This window comes from Triturus cristatus, chromosome 5_2, assembly GCF_964204655.1.
Source record: "Triturus cristatus chromosome 5_2, aTriCri1.1, whole genome shotgun sequence".
NCBI lineage: Eukaryota > Metazoa > Chordata > Amphibia > Caudata > Salamandridae > Triturus > Triturus cristatus.
The window spans coordinates 480931228-480952116 of NC_140588.1; the positions used below are offsets into that span (position 1 = coordinate 480931228).

At 42.7% G+C, this 20889-nt stretch overlaps 1 protein-coding gene across 1 annotated transcript in view; it reads left to right on the plus strand.

Annotated features, from left to right (window-relative positions):
• The window catches only part of AOAH (acyloxyacyl hydrolase), a 780853-nt gene that overhangs the window by 570829 nt on the left and 189135 nt on the right, over positions 1–20889 (plus strand). Inside the window, exon 13 of the mRNA XM_085607471.1 lies at positions 8864–8946. Within this exon, the coding sequence (XP_085463597.1) occupies positions 8864–8946 (83 nt within the window). The remainder of the gene's footprint in view (positions 1–8863; positions 8947–20889) is intronic.

A 20889-nucleotide genomic window follows, 5' to 3' on the forward strand; every position in this document is an offset into this window, starting at 1 on the left:
GAACGCTGCTGCGAGAGCAATCTTTGGACTAAATAGACGGGCCAGTGCATCTGGCTTGTTGAGAACCTTGCATTGGCTCCCTATCCGGAAGCGGATCGCCTTCAAGGCTCTGACTCTGGCCTACAAAGCTCTCCACGCGGTGGGAGCTAAGTATCTTCAAAAGAGACTGGTCTTCTATCAGCCGACCCGGTCTTTGAGGTCGGAATCTTTGTTTTTGGCGGTTGTTCCGCGCGTGAAGAGAGCTCGTCTGGGTGGCCGCTCTTTTGGACTACTGGCGCCACAGTTGTGGAACTCTCTGCCGCTCACTCTGCGGGGAGCTACCAGCCTATTAGCTTTTAGAAAAAGCCTTAAAACCTGGCTGTTTACCCAGTAGCTTGTTTTTCTTGCATGTATTTGTCTGGCATTCTGTCTTTTCTTTTAACGGTGTTATGTTATTGTGTTGCAGCCTTCCTTTTCCAAAAAAAAGCGCCGGGACACTCTTTTTGAGTAGCCGTGCGCTATACAAAAGAATAAATAACATAACATAACATAGGGACCATGCTTTCTTCAAACTGTGCTGGTGGATGTTCAAATACGTTCACAGCTATGCGCTTCAGTACTAGGGTGACCAGATCAGATTGAATTTACCAGTTAGAAAACCAGAAATCAAAATCTTGATGTGTCCCACTGCTAGGATCCGTTCACGTGAGAAAGAAAACACACAGAGTTTTAGCCATTAACAACCAGACATAAAAAAAACAAATTTTTAGCTTTTTTCTGAAAAGTGCTTCAGATGGAGCCTGTCGGATTGTAAGAGTAAGAGAATTACATAGTTTTGGTGCCAGATATCTGATTCAAACTTTTTTACATTTAGGAATAATGGCAAGCTTAGCTTCAGTCGATATCAGATTCCTGGATGGAACATATGGTTTAGGCATCAACTGAAGATAGTACAGGCCGTTAGATAGCTCCTTATAGCAGTAATAAGGGCTTTAAATGCAACTCTCTGCCTCAACAGGAGGCAGTGCAACTTACTGAGGCCAGCCCTGATGGAAGGGTATGCCCAGACGTGGGTCCCGTGCTCTTGATGCCACTGGAATCAAGTTATCCTGGCTGAAGAGGGGTGAAACCCTGAAACCGGTCCTAGGATGCTTGTTTCCAGTCCAGGGAGGACCTGGCTTGGCAGTTCGGGCTGGTCTGTACCCATGAGGCACAGGGTCAAGACTGACTTGCATATGGCTGGGTTCAAACTGGAACGGCATGGTGAGCAAGAAAACGATGGATTTAGGCCCAGATCTCTGTACTGGGGTGAATGTATGACATTGTTCTGCATTCTGTCCATCAACTGTTGTTTTTGCAGCCCTGATGGAGGCACGTTTAGGAAGGTTGAGCAGTAAATGTGCCGCAGCATTCTGCACATGTTGGAGTCCGCTCAGTCATGATTGGGACAAGCCTAGGTAGAGGACATTACAGTAGTCCAGCCTGGATATAATCGGAGCTTCAACTATAGTTTTTTGAGCTGACACTGGCAGAAAGCTGATTAATCATCAAACCAAATGCCCAGATTTTTTACCTTGGGCTTGGAGAGAAATAGTGGGCCTAGGCTGATGGGCCACCAAGCAGTGGAGCAAATACCCAGAATAAGCACTTCTGTCTTACCTGCATTCAATTTTAAACAATTGGAGTCCATCCAAGTGGCAACCTCCAGAAGACGGAGGCCATGTGGTTGCTGTTTTGCGAGAGAGTGATAATAAGCTGAGAGTCATCCGCACATGAGATGATGGTAAACCCAAAGCATTTGATGACCTCAGCCAAGGGGCGGGTGCAAATGTTAAAGAGAGGTGGACTCAGAGAAGATCCCTGAGGCACTCCTTGAAGCAGAGGGAACTACTTAGAATGGAAAGGTTTTTGAGAAACCTGAAAGGTGCATCCTTGCAAGAACAAGGCAAGCCAAAGCAAAGCCTTGTTGCTGATACCACAGTTCCACAATCTCTCAATCAAAATGTTGTGGGACACAGTGCAAAAGCGGCACTGGAGTCCAACATTAAGATCACAACAGAACCGCCAGAGTCCACAATCTAGTGCACTGACTCAGAAGCTAACAGCAAAGCAGATTCAGGGATGTAGGAGGGGCTGATGGAGGGTCAGAAGCCCGACTGAGTCCTCTGTAACAGGGAATTGCCCTCTATAAATTTGGAGAGCTGTTTATTCACATGCTTCTCAGTGATATTGGAAAAGAGCGAGATTGGGCGATAGTTCTCAGGTTTAGATGGATCAAGCAGAGGCTTTTTTAATGGAGGGACCACCATTGCATGTTTCCGGAGGAAAAAGAACAGTTTAACATCTCACGCAGGACAGGCTGAACTTCCTCAAAACCATGCTCTAGAATTAAAAGAGATATTGGATCTAGCAGAGATCCGGACTTGATCGAGAGTTTATAGAACTGTGAGGAATAGCCATCCGGCCTGGTGGACGTCTCCGGCTTCAGGGGTGCAATTGTCGAAATTACCTCATCAATCCAGATAGGCCTCTCCAAGCTATTAGAACCATGAGAGGAAAGAGGAGTCGCTTCCAGGCACCCCAAAATGCTGTCAACCGGGCCGTCAGGAGCTTTGCATAGTGTGCTATAGAAGTTTTGGAAGACTGCTGCAATTTGAGTATCTCCACGGACCTCGATGCCAAAGTTATTGCATATCATTTTTAAGGGGTCTAGCATCCGGCCGCTGCAGTTGCTCCCCAGATAAAATTTATGCTTTAGTCGTGCCAATGCATATTCTGCCCTATCAAGGTCCAGGCGCTTAAGGTGCAAGTGCGCCTTTTCCAGTTCCTTCCATACCCTTGGGCCCCTGTGCATTTGTGAATGCCTTTCAGATCTATTACCTTCTGCTCCAGACTCTTTTCGACGGCAGTTAACAGCCGACAAGATAGCTATCAATTCCCCCCAGACTCCCAGCTTCGAGGCCTCCCATAGAGATGTTTCCCATAGAGATGTTTCCCTGGTGTCATTGTTCTGGAGAAAGTCAGTGATCGCTGATCGTAGAGCTTCTGCCGCGGACGTGGATTGGAGGAGGCTAACCTGAAGCCATCAGGAGATGGCTGGTGACGGTGCCAGTCCACCCGAGCACCAGTGAGAATGGGGCATAGTCAAATAAAGACATGGGGGCAATGGGGGCCACCTGAACAAGGGCCTGTATAGCAGGGGAGGCCAGGTAGTAGTCGATGCAGACATATATTTTATGAGCTGCTGAGTAATATGTGTAATCTAGTTAGGGAGGGAGACTCGCCAGACGTCCCCTATGCCACAGTCGTCCAGTCACTGGAGTCCCTGAGAAGAAAACACACTAGAGTGGCCAAAACATTGACCGGATTGGTCCAGGTCAGTACCCATGACTAGGCTCATGTCAGCCCCCACCAAGACGGCAGCATCAGGGGATTGCAGGACTGGTGCGAGGGTTCCAGTGTTAATTTCTCCCAGTGTTTGTTGGGTGCATACATGGAGGTAAGCATGATGTGAAGGGTACCCACTTGTAGCCGGCTGGCAAGTAGTTTCCCCTTAATCACAGCTATCTTAGTCAGGACATCTCCCCTGAAACCTCTAGAGAGAAGGATCCCCCTCCTTCTTTCAAAGGCCCAAGTTCCAGCAATGACGTGGGAACCATCGAGATTTCATTCTATGTTCATCTTTGGGGAGCAGGTTGGTCTCCTGTAGGAAACAAATGTTGCTGCTAGGTCATTCCATATAAGACAAAAGTGCGGCCCACTTAGTCAGGTTGTTGAAGCCTCGGCCATTGAGGCATGTACCTTTAACCTCCAGGAAAACGGGAAAGGATAAAGGGCAAGTATCCACCCATTAGGACTAACCATGTAGTGTTGAATAGATAAATCCAAACCCGGGGAAGGACGACTCGATCCCTGGGTATGTGTGTAGGTGTAAGCAGGTAATGAAATGTGAAAGAGTAAAAAAATAATAAGAAATCCACAACAACATTAGAAACAAAATCATAACATGAGCAAGTCCATTAGTAATGGAAAACCATAAGCTGGGCATGGTGTGGTCGGTAGGGCAAGGCATGTTCTTCATGGAGTGCACTTGTGGAGTCATCCCTCTGCCACCGCAGACCATAGTGGGAAAGGTGGATCCCTGGGAGGGTATGAATGTTTTTGCTATCAAGTTGTAGGTAGTGTCGGTGATCATGCAGTGGATTTTCCGGTTCCAGAAGCTAGACTGTCCAGGACAGTTTGGCACTACTGAGCGTACTCATTCGAGCTGGTGCAGGAGTGTTTCTTGTGTTTGCCAATCTTTTTCCGTAGCTGCGCATGCGTGGGGGAGCTCTAGGGAGAACCAGGCATTGAACCTGCAGTAGGATCTCTAGACAGATCTAGGATGTGGAGGAACCCCCCCAGCATGTTAAGTTGATACAGTTGGCCCTCCCAGTGAAAAACCAGCCTGAAGGGGTGACCCCTTCCGTAGCACACCTCTTTGGAACATAGAAACCCAGTGACCGGTTTAAAGTTCCTGTGGCGCTGGAGGGTGAGCAGCGAGATGTCTTGGAGGATCCCGGTCTGATGCCTGTAGAAGTGGACAGGGTTCGATGCCCTGGTTTTCTTGATGATGTATTCTTTGATCTGGAAATCATGTACACATGCCAGGATGTCTGGTGGCTTGGTGTTGGGGCCTCCAGGGCAGATGACTCGATGTGCCCTGTCCAACTGCAGCGCAGCGTCCCTGGCCCAACCTGGTACAGAGCGAAACAGTGCCCGGAAGTAGCCCTGGATGTCAGACTCCTTTGAACCCACAGGTACACCCCTGAGTCAGATGACACTCATTGTGTTGCTTGTGGAGACGGATAACCTCCTGTCGCAGCATCTCCACCTCCTCACCTCTTACCAGTTTGTTGTCTTCCAAGGAGGATACTCGTGCACCCACTGAATTTAAGTCCTGTCTCACTTCATGCAGATCTTGCGAGAGGTCTCTCTTGAGGTCCTGGATTTCTGCCTTGAGGGAGTTGAACAGGGATGCCAGGAAGGCCCGGGTCACTGGGGCCTAGTCCTGGTCAGGGTCCCCCTCCGCATCCACCTGGGCGGACCGCTGCATCCCTGGAGGCAGCCGGTGTAGAGCATGTCTCGAACCAACTGCTCGCGTTTGCCTTTCATGACTACCATGAGTAGTTGGGTTGGGTGTAAGTTATGGGGATCTGTCCTCAATGCTGCAGTGCGCTGCTGCGTTCACCTCCCAGCAGGCCCCCCTTGCATTGGCTCCACTGGCCGGCAGTCCCCTCAGAGGGCAGGAGACACAAGGGGATCCTTAGGCAGTCCGGGTTGGCAAATAGACAGAATGCGGAGACGGGAGGACGTTGAGGCTCACAGTTCACCCTCCAGGCCTGTCCAATCTGCTCCCAAGCAGCGCAGCCCTGAACGCTCTGCTCCATCACTCTAGTCTCGGTTCTCACTGCTTCAGGAGCTACAGGCCGGGGTCCATCAATAGAACCTCTGGGAATGGGGGGTAACTTCTCCGGGTGCGAACAGGAGGCAAGGCTTCCAGCACAGGGAAGCTAAGGTGTTATTTTCAATCTGGCCCCCTTGACCCGGCACCCAAGCTCCACTCCAGGCCCTAGGTTTTGACAGTTCAGGGGACATGCCGGGCCTGCAGGGTCCCAACGGGGCTGTAGAGCACTTCCAAAGTCCAAACAGAGTCTTGATGTCAGCTGCTGGCGTAGGGCCACTTCTAACCTCGACCTCCAGTGTTGCAGCATAGACCTCTCCCTGTCGGCTGCCTGGGTAGCCAAGGGCTGCTGTCACAGGAAGTAGTGTGGCGATGTATCTGTCCTTAAGTACGGGCGGCTGCCGTCTTGTCTCTCCCCAGGTATTCCGTGCCTTGACAGGAAATGACAGCGGGTGCCACCCTGCAATGCCGCAGGCTCCCTGCAGTGCCCAGAGGGACCAAGTCATGCCTGTTTGTCTATGGGACATCGTCATAACAGGGGGAGGTGGCACGACCCAGTCTGCAGGCCCGCAATTCAGGCCAATGCCATCTTGTCAGCTTCGTCGTCAGATGTCCGGGCTGCCGCACTGTGATCTAGTCCCCCCCCCCCCCCCCCCGGGCCAACGCGAGCCCAAATACAAGAGACCGGCAGGCACAGCAGCATGAGAGAGAAGCTGCTCAGTGTTTTTGTACTCCAGAGCACTGCAAGCTGCAGCTCTAAGTGGTCTGAGTGGAAGAGGAGCAGAGGGCATGTTCTACTCCACCGCCATCTTGGCCGTGCCCCCATAGAGGTCAGTTTAATGCACTGACACAACCACGGTTGGCTCAAAAGAGCCGCATCATAGGATACATAGATAGCGATAGCAAGATGGTCTGACCAACCCAGAAGTAATGGGTGCCCTGATCTCGAGATGGACGAGATTGGAAAATACAGGATCAAGAATGTGTCCTAATCTGTGCATAGGAGTAAGGATAACCTGGGTGAGTTGTAAACTTTCTAGGTCCCCTAATAGTGTGTTAACTGCCGAACAGCTGAGAATATCAAAATGTAAGTTGAAGTCGCATACCACCAAGAAATTTGAGTATCGGAGAACTAAAGGAAACAGAGTATCTGCTAGAGAGGTGAAAAAATTGGATAAAGGTCTCAATGGGTGATATATCAAGTCCCCTTTCACAGCACAATTGTTAATGAGAACCAAGGAGAAGAAGGATGCTTCACAGCCATCAATAGAGAGCTCGGAGAAGGTGCAGCTCAGTCCTTGCTTAAAAATCATAGCAATTCCTCCCCCTCTCTGCGCCAACCTGTCCAGCATAACAATAGCATAGGATTGAGGAATGGCTTGCAGTATGTTTGGTTAAGAGGTTTCAATTAATCATATCGCTGTCAGAAATACTGCATACAGCTCGTGTTCCTCGATAAAATCATGAGCCTCAGGTTTATGTTATACTAATGACCTGCAGTTGACGGAGAAAAACTTGGCAGAGTTCAGCGGCTCATTGCGCCAGACTTACCTCAGCTAACGATGACATGGGGGCCAGAATCGAAAAGCTGCAAAGTGTGCAGCAAGCTTCCGTATTGCAAAGGTTTGGGGAATGACTACAGGCATCAGGCAGGGTCACGAAGCAATCCAACAGTTCCTGTCTGGTATAGGGTATGGGGGCTGACACAAAATTGCCAGAGGCCCTGGCTCCTGGCACAGTCCGGGCGCAGACGGGCTTGCATTAAGCGCACCTTTGGTTAAAATAGCCAACCTCCCAAAATTGGGCATGGCTATGGGCGTGACGACATACCGAAAACCCGGAGGGCAGCTTAAATCAAACTGGAGCCCAGCAACTCCCGTCCCTACTGGAAGACTTCCCCTCCAGAAGGTAGTACTGGCAACCAATCAACAGTAAAGAAAAATGGGAGAAAGGTAACTAATAAAATCAATAGGACACTATGGGGTGCATCGTCCAAGATGGCTCCCAAGGATAGTGGAGCCAGGCACCTCCATGCGGTGTAGCCGCATGCAAAGAAATAAGAGGAAGGAGAATACTACTAATTCTTGCAACAATGTGGCAGCAAACTAGCGCTCCTCGCGGGAGCCGAAGTATGACCTCTCAATGATAATTAGTTAGCAACCAGGGGACAGAGATGACCAGTCACCAATCTCTTCATCAGCCTAGCTACAAAGTGACGGTTTGAGATGAAGTTATGTTATCCTGTTGTTAACCAGGAGGCAGCAGACACATTCTATGAAGACTTTTCCCTCCCCTAGTCTGAAGTTTTCAGGATGTCTTTCACTTTCAAGCTGTCTTTTGTTTGAACATTTTTCCAATCCAATCCAAACCAGCTTTATTCGACACATCGTCATAAAAGCACATAAAAATTATAATATTTACAATAAAAGTGTCATTCAATTATATATAAAAGCCTATTTGGACAATGGTTACACTTTATATGTCCCCATGGTTCATACTTTCCTAAACAAAACTCTGTATTCACAGTTTGTCTGACTTAACACAATCATTTCATAGCGTAAAATAATTTATAAACAAAGTTCATAGAACATTTTTCCATTTTCCAGAAAGCCTTCTCCAAGGAAAGCACTGCTCCGAAATATTTTTTAATGCTTAGTTAAATTTAGCCTGAAAACTACGTTCCTGTTCTGGGGTAGAGAAAATAGGAATGTCTGCTTGAACTATTTCATTTTCACTTAAACTAGACCAAAAAAAGTCTATCTTAAAATCTATGAAAAGGTCCATCGTGGGTGCCCGACTATTGAACAATTCAGTGGCAAGAATGCAAAATAAAGAACAGTTCAAATTATAAGCAGCGTAGTTATATCCCAGTGTGTGATCGCAAAACAATGGTACAATAATATGTTTTCTTTCAGGTACACGGTTTAGCTATTTGGACTAAAAAACCTTTTCAAAACTGATGGAATTTCCCTGACTTCTTCCAAAAAATAAAATTTCCTGAGATAGTTCTGACTGCCAAAGATGATGACATATAAGAAAAAAAATCTATTTTGCTTCTTTCAGTTTTTCATTATTGTTCAGTGTGACAGATGTTTTAAGCTTAAGACAACCACATGATGGGTTTTTGCCACGGACCATTCCATGTTCTCTACCCATTATTTCCAACATACAGCCAACCAACCAAAATGGCTAATTTGTGGATTTTTATTAATATTGTCTATTTTAACATTAACATAAATGAGATAAAGATTTATGAAACATCATGTTTTTCTCTGACTGGTGAGCCCAGAGCAAAAGTAGATGTCCTGTCACTTTCAATTCAGGTACTTGATATGTTTGGTGTGCATGGTTAAAAACGTTTACACATAACCATAATGCATTTTTTTATTGAAAACTATTGTATTGCCAAGTGTAGCTGCGTTTTGCGGATTTCTTTTTCAGAGGTTGGACAGACTCCATTTACCTGCGCTTACGGGCAAGGAATCGCTGCAACCACAGGGACTACCAGAATATTTCCAAGAATGGTGAGTATCTCATTCTAATTTGATTAATTCTTCAAGCTGTACAAATAAAAAATGCTGTATGAGTTCTTGGATGACATGAACATAGCATCACGAAATTCAACATGCATGTCTTATAAATGGAATTCTTTTGTTGTTTAAAGGCAAACAAGGAGCTTGACTTTGGTGGTTCCAGGTAATGAAATCAGAGCAGAAAGACAATACAATGGCGTGTCTCAGAGCAAAGAGCCTTAGATGTTGGCAGATCAGGTCCCACAGTTGCTTTTTCAACGGTCTTCCTGACCACAAACTTGGTGGTCCACCCGCCGTATTTAGATGTTGGTTGGTCCGTAGACTAAAGACCGCCATAGTATCGCCAACTCCATCAGGAATTCTCAACCTCGTCGACATTTTTCTTAGGTGCAATGCAGTAGTGTTCATTTACCCACTCATCAAGGCAAAATTAACACACCTGTATTAACACTTAAAAAAAATATTGTTGTTGTGGTGCTTGTGGGTGATTTGCTTGTGTGAGCATCTTGGTTCCCCATTCACTCTGACTCACTTCTCTGAGGGGGGGGGGGGGGGGGGGGTAAGACCGTACAATTGACTAATTATCACAGACTATTACGTTTTCAGGACACCGATTACTGGTAGATTTTACTTTGACAGAGCCTTACCATTAATTCCAAAAGCATTTTTCATGAACGTGTCAGGCATTATGCTATGCGAGTCAAATAGGGTTCTACACTACCCTTACTGCTATGAAGGTGGGGAACCTAGATTTATGTAGGGAGTGGTCGGCATCACGTTGATAATTCCCATACTACAGTATTTCAGGAAAATGGCAGCAGGGAGAGAAGCAAGATAATCGCAGGAGGCTAAAGTGCTGTTCTCCAAGAACATAATTAGAGAACAACCCAGCATACCTGATGAAGGACAAGAGTTAAGAGAAAAACTGAAAAGAATAGAGAAATTATTCAAGGTAGAGTTATCCAAATAGTGGGAGGAACATGCCAGCAAAACTATCTGGAAACTAATATTATTCCCAGGGGACAGAGAATCTACACAATGCCCTCCTATAAATCTCCATACCCCAAGATGTTGGACGAGTGGTCCGAGAATTCAAACCAAAGCTCCAGGACCATGTTAGAAATCCTATACAGCTACTCACGCACCCAGTCATTCACCCATACAGCTACTCACACTCCAATACAACCACTTACATACCCATTCACACATAGAAACAAGCACTCACACATCTACTCACTCACCCATACAGCCACTCTCCAATACAGCCACTCCCACACCCACTCAGTTAACCAAACACCCACTCAAACAGCCACTCACTCACCCATACAGCCACACTCTGTGGATGTGTAACTGAATGTGTGTGTGGTTGTATGGGTGTGTGAGTGGACATATGAGGGGTTGTGTGGGTGTGTGAGTGGATGTGTGAATGGTTCTATGGATGATGTCATCAGTGATGTCGTTGGGGATGTCATTTGAGACATCATCAGTGATGTCACTGACAGTGTCTTGATTGATGTAATATGTGGGGTCATAAGCAGTGCATTGCGGGGGCGTAAGTTATAGTTAGCTCAGGTAACTATAACTGCTGAATTTCAATTGTTTTGCTGGAGTAAAATCTGAAACTATAATGTCCCTGTAACCTTTGGTTTTATCAGTGAACATAAATATATAAATATATATATGCATTCTTTGGAGCAATTAATGAGGAAGGATCCCAATATAGAGCTTTTTAGGTTTCATGGATTTAAAAATGACCCTCTATGCAGACCATGTAGCTACATTTACTCCAAAGAACCAAGGAAATAAGATGTCTAGGTATTATCAATACAGAGAATATTGAGAATATTTCTTCCAGAACTCTAGATAAGGTCAGAAAATATTTCAACATTTTATTGAAGGTGTGGGTTTTAATATCTTTTGTCATTGATTGATTAGATCACAGAGTACTGCAGTAATACAATGAAGGTGTTAGATACAGAGCCAATTTAGGTACCAATTACTCATGCACTGGGAAATGAACACGTCAGTTAGAAGAGCAGCAGTGAGACAGAAGATATAGTTTGAAACAATTCTCGCTACATTTACAGGACAACGAGGGTTGGTTTTGGGGTGCTATAAGGGGTCAATAATGGATTGATGGAATAGATGTGAACTTATATGGAGGAGTGAGAGGCTGAATTGGACAGAATGATAACAAGGGCCTGCTGGTAAATGTTATGACAGACACTACAAAGGTAACTATAACTGCTGAATGTCACTGGTTTTGTACAAGTGAATTCTGAGCCTATCTATAACGTCCCTGTAACCTTTGTATTTTTTGTGAATCTCTCTCTCTCTCTCTCTCTCTCTATATATATATATATATATATATATATTCACTGAAAAAACCATAGGTTTCACACATGTTATAGTTAGCTGTACATTTTAATGCGTGCCCACATTATGCGGGATGGGCCATGTACGCACGAAGCGCTTCGCGCACCGTGCGCACATGGGGGACATATTATGCGCATCGTTGTGAAATGTTTTGTTTATTATTTTCATTTATTTGATATGCCATGCACAAATGGAGCCCTTAGGGCACCATTTGCACATGGGGTGTGGAAAGAGTGGATAATTTTTTTTTTTTTTTTAATTTTTACCGTACGCGTACGGTAAGCGTAATCGGCGATTTTTCGAAAAAAAAAAAAAAAATTTTTTGCCTTTGGGGGTTGTTTGGGGGCCCGTATATCACTGCTGGGTGATTATTATCTCAATATACTGCCCCTTTACACATTTTTGGGCTTCATTTATGCTGCCCCACTCTGAGTGCGAGAGAGAAAATGGCGGCCGCCGCTTCCTGGTTTCGGCCGATTCGAATGTTTACTAAGATCTAAGAGCCAATCAGAATCGCGCTCGCGCACGCCACCGTACGCGTACGGTAAGCGCACCGTAAGCGCACCGTAAGCTGGCTCAGATATATATATTGATTTAAAGGCTATTTTCTCAGAATCTACTGAACAGATTTACACCAAACCTACAAAAGGCACTTCCTTGACCTGAGGACTACCTCTCTGCCAAATTTCAAGTAATTCTGTTCAGCCGTTCGGGCTGTAGCTGTGTCTAAAGGTCCTATGGAAAAATGCATGGGAAAAACGCGTTTTGGGACCCCCCTTTTATCTCAGCCCCCGCTTGACGAATCCCCCCGAGACTTTCAGGGTAGGAGCGGAGCGTAGCGCCCCACCTATTTTGAAAAATTCACGAGGATTCGTCGACCGGCGCAAAAGTTATTCAAAATAGAATGTTGCGGATTTCCTATGGAAACGTGGTCCTAACTATGACTACCTACTGGCGACCGCCAGTAGGTAATATATATATATATATATATATATATATATATATATATATATATATATTTTCTGCAAAGCGACCCACTACGGAAATCACAGGGCGCTCTCAGGCGGTGCGTTACGAGACGGCAGGGTCAGGCCGTGATTAATTGTTCATTCGTTTCCCCATGGGGCTGGGTTCTCGCGCACTCCCGGAAAGAACAGATCGTCACCAAATCATTTCGTCAGATTTCTTTCTTTATTACAGCATGCCAGTTAGAAAAAGCTCTACGCGTTTCAGTCCCACCAGGGACCTTGTTCACGAGACTGGTCTTTGGTCAAACTTTTTTTGTTTGTTTTAAATCCACCTCTACAATCAACAGTGACATCACTTCCTATTCCGGAGCTAGGCATTCTGGTACATGAAGTTCAATCAGTTTCGAAGTTCATACTGTCCCCCATTAAATTAAATAAAACGAATACTGGGATTCAAACCCTTAAGTAAGGATGCAACATAGGTATATGTACATAATTACGACAACCTTCGTGAATAATGCAATAATATAACTGAAATTCTATTTCATTGGTTTGAAACTAACACCCTCTAGTGGGTCATCCTTTTTAACCTAAGTAATACACTCATAATTAATTTAACTAGGTGTCGAATTCGCCCTCTGGTGGGCCCTTATTAATAAAACATTGTTTTATAACTGAATTTCTTCCCAGTCTGTTTTTCGTTTCGATTCTTATTTTGGTTAAGATTAATACTGTTCTGCCCAGTGCTCCCGAGTCTACCCAAACTGTGATGAAAATAAATAATCAAAAATCAAACCATAGCCTGGTTTAGATATATCGACGACTTGTTGATTGTCTGGGAAGGAACGGAGCAGGAATTTGCGGATTACTTTGAAATCTTGAATAATTCATATTTCAATTTGAAATTCACATACAACATCAGTGACCAAAGAGTGGTATTTCTAGACACTGAAATTTATATCTCGGAAAACACTGTCCATACCACCTTGCACCGCAAAAACACAGCGACCAATGCAGTTCTTCACGCTGGGAGTTTTCATCAAAAAAGTCTAATTGACAACATTCCTTACGGCGAGTTCCTGAGGATTAAAAGAATTTGCTCTAAAGAGGAGGAGTGGGTTAAACATCGAAATCAAGCCATCTCAAGATTCAAACAAAGAAATTACAGTACCAAGACGATTCAAACCTCATTGCTAAAAACGACTAATATCATCAGGCAGGACCTGTTGAAAGAAAAACCCAAAGAAACAAACGAAGAAAACAAAATAAGATTCATTACTACCCACTCCACGGAAAATTCTAAAGTGATGCAAATACTTCGCAAAAACTGGCATATCCTCCATATGGACACCACAACAGCCACTATAATGGGGGATCACCCAAACATCACGTACAGAAGGGCCAAAAACCTAAGAGATCAACTGGTCCATAGTCATTTTAGAAATCCTAAAAAACAAGACACTTGGCTCAAACCCAAAGGATTTTTTAAATGCACAAGCTGCAAAGTATGTACTATCGCACAAAACACTAAAGAAGTACTGATGGCAAACAAACGTACATGGCAAATTCAACAGCTGATTAACTGTAAGACCCAATTTGTAATCTACATCATAGAATGTCCATGCCCTATGAAATATGTGGGGAGTACAAAATGCGAATTGAAAAAACGCATCTTGGAACACGTAAGGGCCACCATCAACATCGACAGGAGCAATGCGGTGGCCAAACATATGGAGAAGGTACATAAAGGAAACTGGAAAGATCTGAGATTTTATGCCATCGAAGCAGTGGGGACACATCCCAGAGGAGGAGACCGTGAAAGAGTGATGAGGCAAAAAGAATCGAAGCACATCCTTAATTTCAGAACTTTGACCCCTGACGGTCTAAATCAAGACGAGGAACTCCACTACCATCTTTAATATGCAGAACTATTTTTCACCATGAGTGACATTCTCTGAAACTGTCAGCAATTTCAGCTGTTTTAATTGTTTATTTTTTGATTTTTGATTATTTATTTTCATCACAGTTTGGGTAGACTCGGGAGCACTGGGCAGAACAGTATTAATCTTAACCAAAATAAGAATCGAAACGAAAAACAGACTGGGAAGAAATTCAGTTATAAAACAATGTTTTATTAATAAGGGCCCACCAGAGGGCGAATTCGACACCTAGTTAAATTAATTATGAGTGTATTACTTAGGTTAAAAAGGATGACCCACTAGAGGGTGTTAGTTTCAAACCAATGAAATAGAATTTCAGTTATATTATTGCATTATTCACGAAGGTTGTCGTAATTATGTACATATACCTATGTTGCATCCTTACTTAAGGGTCTGAATCCCAGTATTCGTTTTATTTAATTTAATGGGGGACAGTATGAACTTCGAAACTGATTGAACTTCATGTACCAGAATGCCTAGCTCCGGAATAGGAAGTGATGTCACTGTTGATTGTAGAGGTGGATTTAAAACAAACAAAAAAAGTTTGACCAAAGACCAGTCTCGTGAACAAGGTCCCTGGTGGGACTGAAACGCGTAGAGCTTTTTCTAACTGGCATGCTGTAATAAAGAAAGAAATCTGACGAAATGATTTGGTGACGATCTGTTCTTTCCGGGAGTGCGCGAGAACCCAGCCCCATGGGGAAACGAATGAACAATATATATATATATATATATATATATATATATATATATGTATATATATTTATTTATTTATTATTATTATTTTTTTCCATATGCAAATCATGCCCAACTCGCAACATAATAAAAGCCATCCATTCGAAAAAGCAGAGACAAGTTGATTCTAATTTATGGCAGGCAGTAGAGATAGTGCAGCATTACGCGTTTCGACCATGAAATGGTCTTAATCATATGAAGCCCCGATGACAAGCTGTTCACAACTTAAATATGCTAGAGTAGTAAACAGCAAGGGAGGACACAATGTGCAAACATATAAGTTTAGTGATAAAGCTTTCGATATAAAACAACACCTGACATGTCGGAGCGAATATGCTATTTATGTTCTACAGTGTAGTTGCAATCTATCATACATAGGCAGCACTAAGCTATCTGTCCATAAACGCATTTTACAACATACAAGGGCCATCGTTAACAATGACCCTAGTTACCCTGTGGCTAGGCACTTTAAATTGCATCATGACAGTAATTTACAATTCCTGAAATATTTTGTCATCGATGCCATCCCAGCCCTAAGAAGGGGAGGGGATCGTGAACAAAAATTAAGGCGCCTTGAAACAAAATATATTTTAGAGATGGATACTAAACATCCAGGCGGCCTTAATACTAGTGAAGATTTGCATACTTACCTTGACTAAGAACAAGTATAATAGTATATAAGCTGTAACAAATAGTCCTACTGTAACCCAATGTATTACTTTCAATCAAACAGATATGCTGAGCACTATGATCTTTTATCCTCCTTTTATCTTCTTTTTATTCTGTTTATATGCTTTAATGTTTAAATGGTTTTATAGGGTAGATTTTAGTAATTGGATTGTATTTATTAACATTTTATGTATTTAATATTTATATATATATTTATATTGATTTTAAGTACAATAGTGGGAATCAATTACTCTGAAATATAACCTATTCAACATATAAATAATATTATTGCTATATTCTCCTGGACCCTAGTCTCAACACTTATACAATAAAAACCCTTCATTGCCTCTAAATTCAATTTGGAAATGAAATTAGTCAGAAATAAACGAGGCAAAGGGAACATGATATCATTTTATTAATTATAGCACGAGCACTTTATACACGAAAAAGAAGGGTAAAAAAAAGCTTTTTGTATTTTGAGGGATTTTTCATAATTCAATATTTTTCTCACAGTTTAGGCACTTGAAAATTGGGTCCAATCAATACAATAGACATTAGGTAATGACGGTCTCTTTTTGCATTGAAGCAAATTATTTCTGAAGATTATCAATATAATTGTGATATGACCGGTACTAATTTATAAGACATAATTCAAGAACAAAGCAAGTTATGATTTATTCAAATTACTAGGTTCTGATTATGTTATTGTACATATATGCATTTTTTAATAAGGTGCTGCTGACTGAGTTTTATTTGTATTTATATGTTTATACTCTAAAATTGTTAGCTTGATCATTTTTTATGCATTTATGCAATTAATGTTCAATATTTGAAACATCTTGCAAACTATTCATTGTTTGATGTTTTCTATGTCTATGGATTATATGATTGGATGCCGTCACTTTAAATAGACTAAGCACACGAAGTAACGCTGTCATGTGATCAAGGCAGGGAGCTGTCGAAACGTGTCATGGCGATATTTCTAAAGGAATAAAATAGAAAACGAGCACTTATCTTGGGTCCACTCTCGTTTGTTTGTCTGAATGATAAAACTTCGTGGAACGAGACTTCTTCATATATTCACCGGCTTGACTTTCCCCGGTGTTGTGGACCCCCTCCCCGTGAAGTTGGCTCCGTGGCTGGTAAAGTTACTGCTTGGTGGAATCCGGCGGACCTCGAGGCTTCGAGCAAACCGGCGACCCGGAAGCGACCAAAAAAAGAACCGGCAACGGAAACGCGGAGCCCACTGCTGATGCGGAATTCTATCCGGGAAAGAGGTGACGAGCGTGGAGTCGAGCTTTTCGAATTGAGTATACTCGGAGGAGTGGTGCTCAACGAGGAGGCGGCAGCGTACTGATCGCCTCACATACCCGGTGAAAAATCAGAAGCAAACAAAGCAGCAGGAGGGGTGGTGTGCATCCGAGGAGCCTGCCACGAAGATCATTGTACTATCTGGTAAGGCGTCCTAACGGAACTTATTTGGACATTATTGTTTTCCTTGAAAATGTTCGCCGCAGCGTTACGAAATCGAGAAACAGCTGCTGAGGAGATGTTTTCTGACTCTCCAACAACAACGCAGCTTATTGACAAAGGTGCCAATAAGGAATTAAGTGGAGGGGAACAAGGTCTAAAGGAGAAATATCGCATTTTAGAGAAATTAATGCGTCAAGAACAGGCTAAGTGGTGGGAGTCGAAATCTTTACAGCGGTATCTAGATGTGGGGAGGATACCTAGGGGGCTGAGAATAATGATTGCCCCAAGTTACGACACCACAAACCCCCAAATGATGGCTGAGTGGGCAGAAACCAATCTTGACTCATCACGAAAATTGGTCCAGATATTAGTGAAATATGCGGATATCGATCGTGGTGAACTGCAAACAAAAATAGATGCCCTTGACGCCGAAATAAGAGTAATGGGTGATTCCCAACAGAAGATTAAGTTACATGAGGATATGGTGACAAGACTCAGCAAAGAGGAAGAAAAAATTAAGCAAAGAAAGACTTTTAATTTTCGAAGGGATAAGGATGATTATGCAAGTGGACAAATTTTTACATTTGCACATAAATTTGATGCCTACAGGTCAGCAACACTAAATAAACAAGGGCAAAGTTTAACCAGTAATCTAATGGCAGATAAAACCCCCTCAATGTCAGACTTGAGTTCCGCAGTAGAGAGTGAATCAGACACAGAGGGCAGAGCGGACTGTGCAATCAAACCTACATTAGGGGAAGAATTGGATTATCTAAGGAGAAGTAGAAGAGAAGCGTTGCGCCCCCGAAATCGACCGGCAAAAAACGAAGAACAGAGAGCAGAAAACAACGGAGGAAAGCAGCCCGAAAACGCCGCCAACAGGCGCCAAACTCGAGGACGAGGTCGGGGTGGATGGAGGAAGAAATAGAAATAAAAAGTATAATGCAGACTCCATCCGAGGCACCTCAAGCTATGACTATAATCAATTTGGCACAGGTGGATTTGACACGTGCAGAAGAACAACTGCTCTCTTTAGGTCTCTCATACTGTCCCGAGTCCAACTTTGACTACCCTCAGACTCGGGCTGACATCTATAAATTCATCCGCAAATTAAAATTAAAGAAGTTCCATGCATTACGCCCTCAATCATCCTGAACAGGAATTGGGGTTTTCCCCAGTAATGACAACAATAACATTTCCGATTTAATGGTTGCTGACCTGGATACGCTAAGAACTATACAAGAATTGGCACAGGAGGCTGACAGAAACATGGACAGATCTGATGAGAGTCCTGTTGAAATGCACAATGAAACCAGGCAATCGCCAGGAATGGACATTAGTTCTAAACCAGACACACCATTTAAAAGTCAATCGAAATTTACTCCTATTATGCCAAGAGATTCTGTGGATGTTTTTAATGAACAAGTTGTGGCACAGGTGAAAAAACTGTATTTGAATATTAATAAGACCAAAAGGAAAATAACAAATCATGAAAGAAAGTATAATCAACTTATTGAGAAATTGAAAAAGGAGAACAATGTGGTGATTAGAAATTCGGACAAAGGAGGGAATATTGTGTTATGGCCATTAAAGCAATATTTGGAGAAAGCGTATTCCCAGTTAAATGACACTGATTGTTACCGCAGGAGCTCTCCATCCAAATACACAACCGTGCAGAATCTTTTCTTTTCCAAATTATTGGCATGGAAGAGCATGGGCCTATTGAACATGGAGGAGTATAAATATTTGAAGAAAGAACATCCCATAACGCCATCATTGTATTTTATTCCAAAAATACATAAGAACATCAATAAACCACCAGGCAGGCCCATAATATCGGCCTGCAATGGATTATTGGAAAATGTGTCACGGTATATTGATTACTTTTTACAAGATCACGTCAAAAGTCTAAAGTCATTTGTACAGGATACCGGTGATTTCATCAGAAAAGTTGCTGATATAAAATGGCAAAAGGGATGGTACTTAATAGCTCTTGACGTTTCCTCCCTATACACGTGCATAAAAAACTTGGATGGTCTTAAAGCTGTGGAGTATTTTTTAGCCAATAGACCACTCAAATATGCACGACACAATACAATGTTGATGGACATGCTGGTATTTTGTTTAGAAAATAACTTATTCATGTTTAAAAATCAAATGTTTCAACAAATACAGGGTGTTGCCATGGGGGCCAGCTTTTCCCCCAGCTATGCCTGTTTGTTTATGGGGTGGTGGGAAGAGCTGGTCCTCATGAGGAAACATGAACACATGTTTAGGAACAATGTCGTTTGCTGGCTTAGATTCATTGATGATTTGTTTGTCATATGGAGTGGATCAGAGAATGAGGCACATGAATTTGTGGCATCTTTAAATAACAATGATGTCAATTTGCATTTTACCTCCAATGTCAGTAATACAAATATAACCATCTTAGATGTACAAATTAACATAGTAAATGACAATATGACTACATCTCTGTACCGAAAAGATACGGCAGGGAATACTATGTTGCATGCGTCTAGTGCGCACCCTCCGCACTTAATACAGAGTATTCCATATGGAGAGATGTTGCGCATTCATAGGGTTTGCAGTGAGGACTATGATTTAAAAGAGAAACAACTGGAAAGTAAAAAGCGATTCCTAGAAAGAGGATACAATAGTGCATCTATTGATGCTGCTATAGTGAAATCTAGGAAACGCACCAGGCAAGATCTATTACAGGTTAACAGCAAACCCCAGAAAGCCCGTACTAATAAAGGGGAAGCGGGTAAGGAACCAACCAGATTGATACTAACTTACTCTAGACAGGAACAACAGTTGCGAGCCATTATTAGACGAAATTGGCCTATAGTCCAGGATGACCCAGTAATTGGAGCATTGCTCCCTAAACATCCGGCTATAACTTATAGGAAATCATCCTCAATGCCAAATGCACTAGTTCGAAAAAACCCTGAAGAGCAACAGCAAACAGGATGGTTGGTGGCCAGAAATGGTTTCTTTAAATGTTCCAGCTGTAAAGCATGTCAGTATGGCATAAACAAAACTTCATATCACACTGCTTTTAGTGATAAAGCTTTCGATATAAAACAACACCTGACATGTCGGACAGAATATGCTATTTATGTTCTACAGTGTAGTTGCAATCTATCATACATAGGCAGCACTAAGCTATCTGTCCATAAACGCATTTTACAACATACAAGGGCCATCGTTAACAATGACCCTTGTTACCCTGTGGCTAGGCACTTTAAATTGCATCATGACAGTAATTTACAATTCCTGAAATATTTTGTCATCGATGCCATCCCAGCCCTAAGAAGGGGAGGGGATCGTGAACAAAAATTAAGGCGCCTTGAAACAAAATATATTTTAGAGATGGATACTAAACATCCAGGCGGCCTTAATACTAGTGAAGATTTGCATACTTACCTTGACTAAGAACAAGTATAATAGTATATAAGCTGTAACAAATAGTCCTACTGTAACCCAATGTATTACTTTCAATCAAACAGATATGCTGAGCACTATGATCTTTTATCCTCCTTTTATCTTCTTTTTATTCTGTTTATATGCTTTAATGTTTAAATGGTTTTATAGGGTAGATTTTAGTAATTGGATTGTATTTATTAACATTTTATGTATTTAATATTTATATATATATTTATATTGATTTTAAGTACAATAGTGGGAATCAATTACTCTGAAATATAACCTATTCAACATATAAATAATATTATTGCTATATTCTCCTGGACCCTAGTCTCAACACTTAT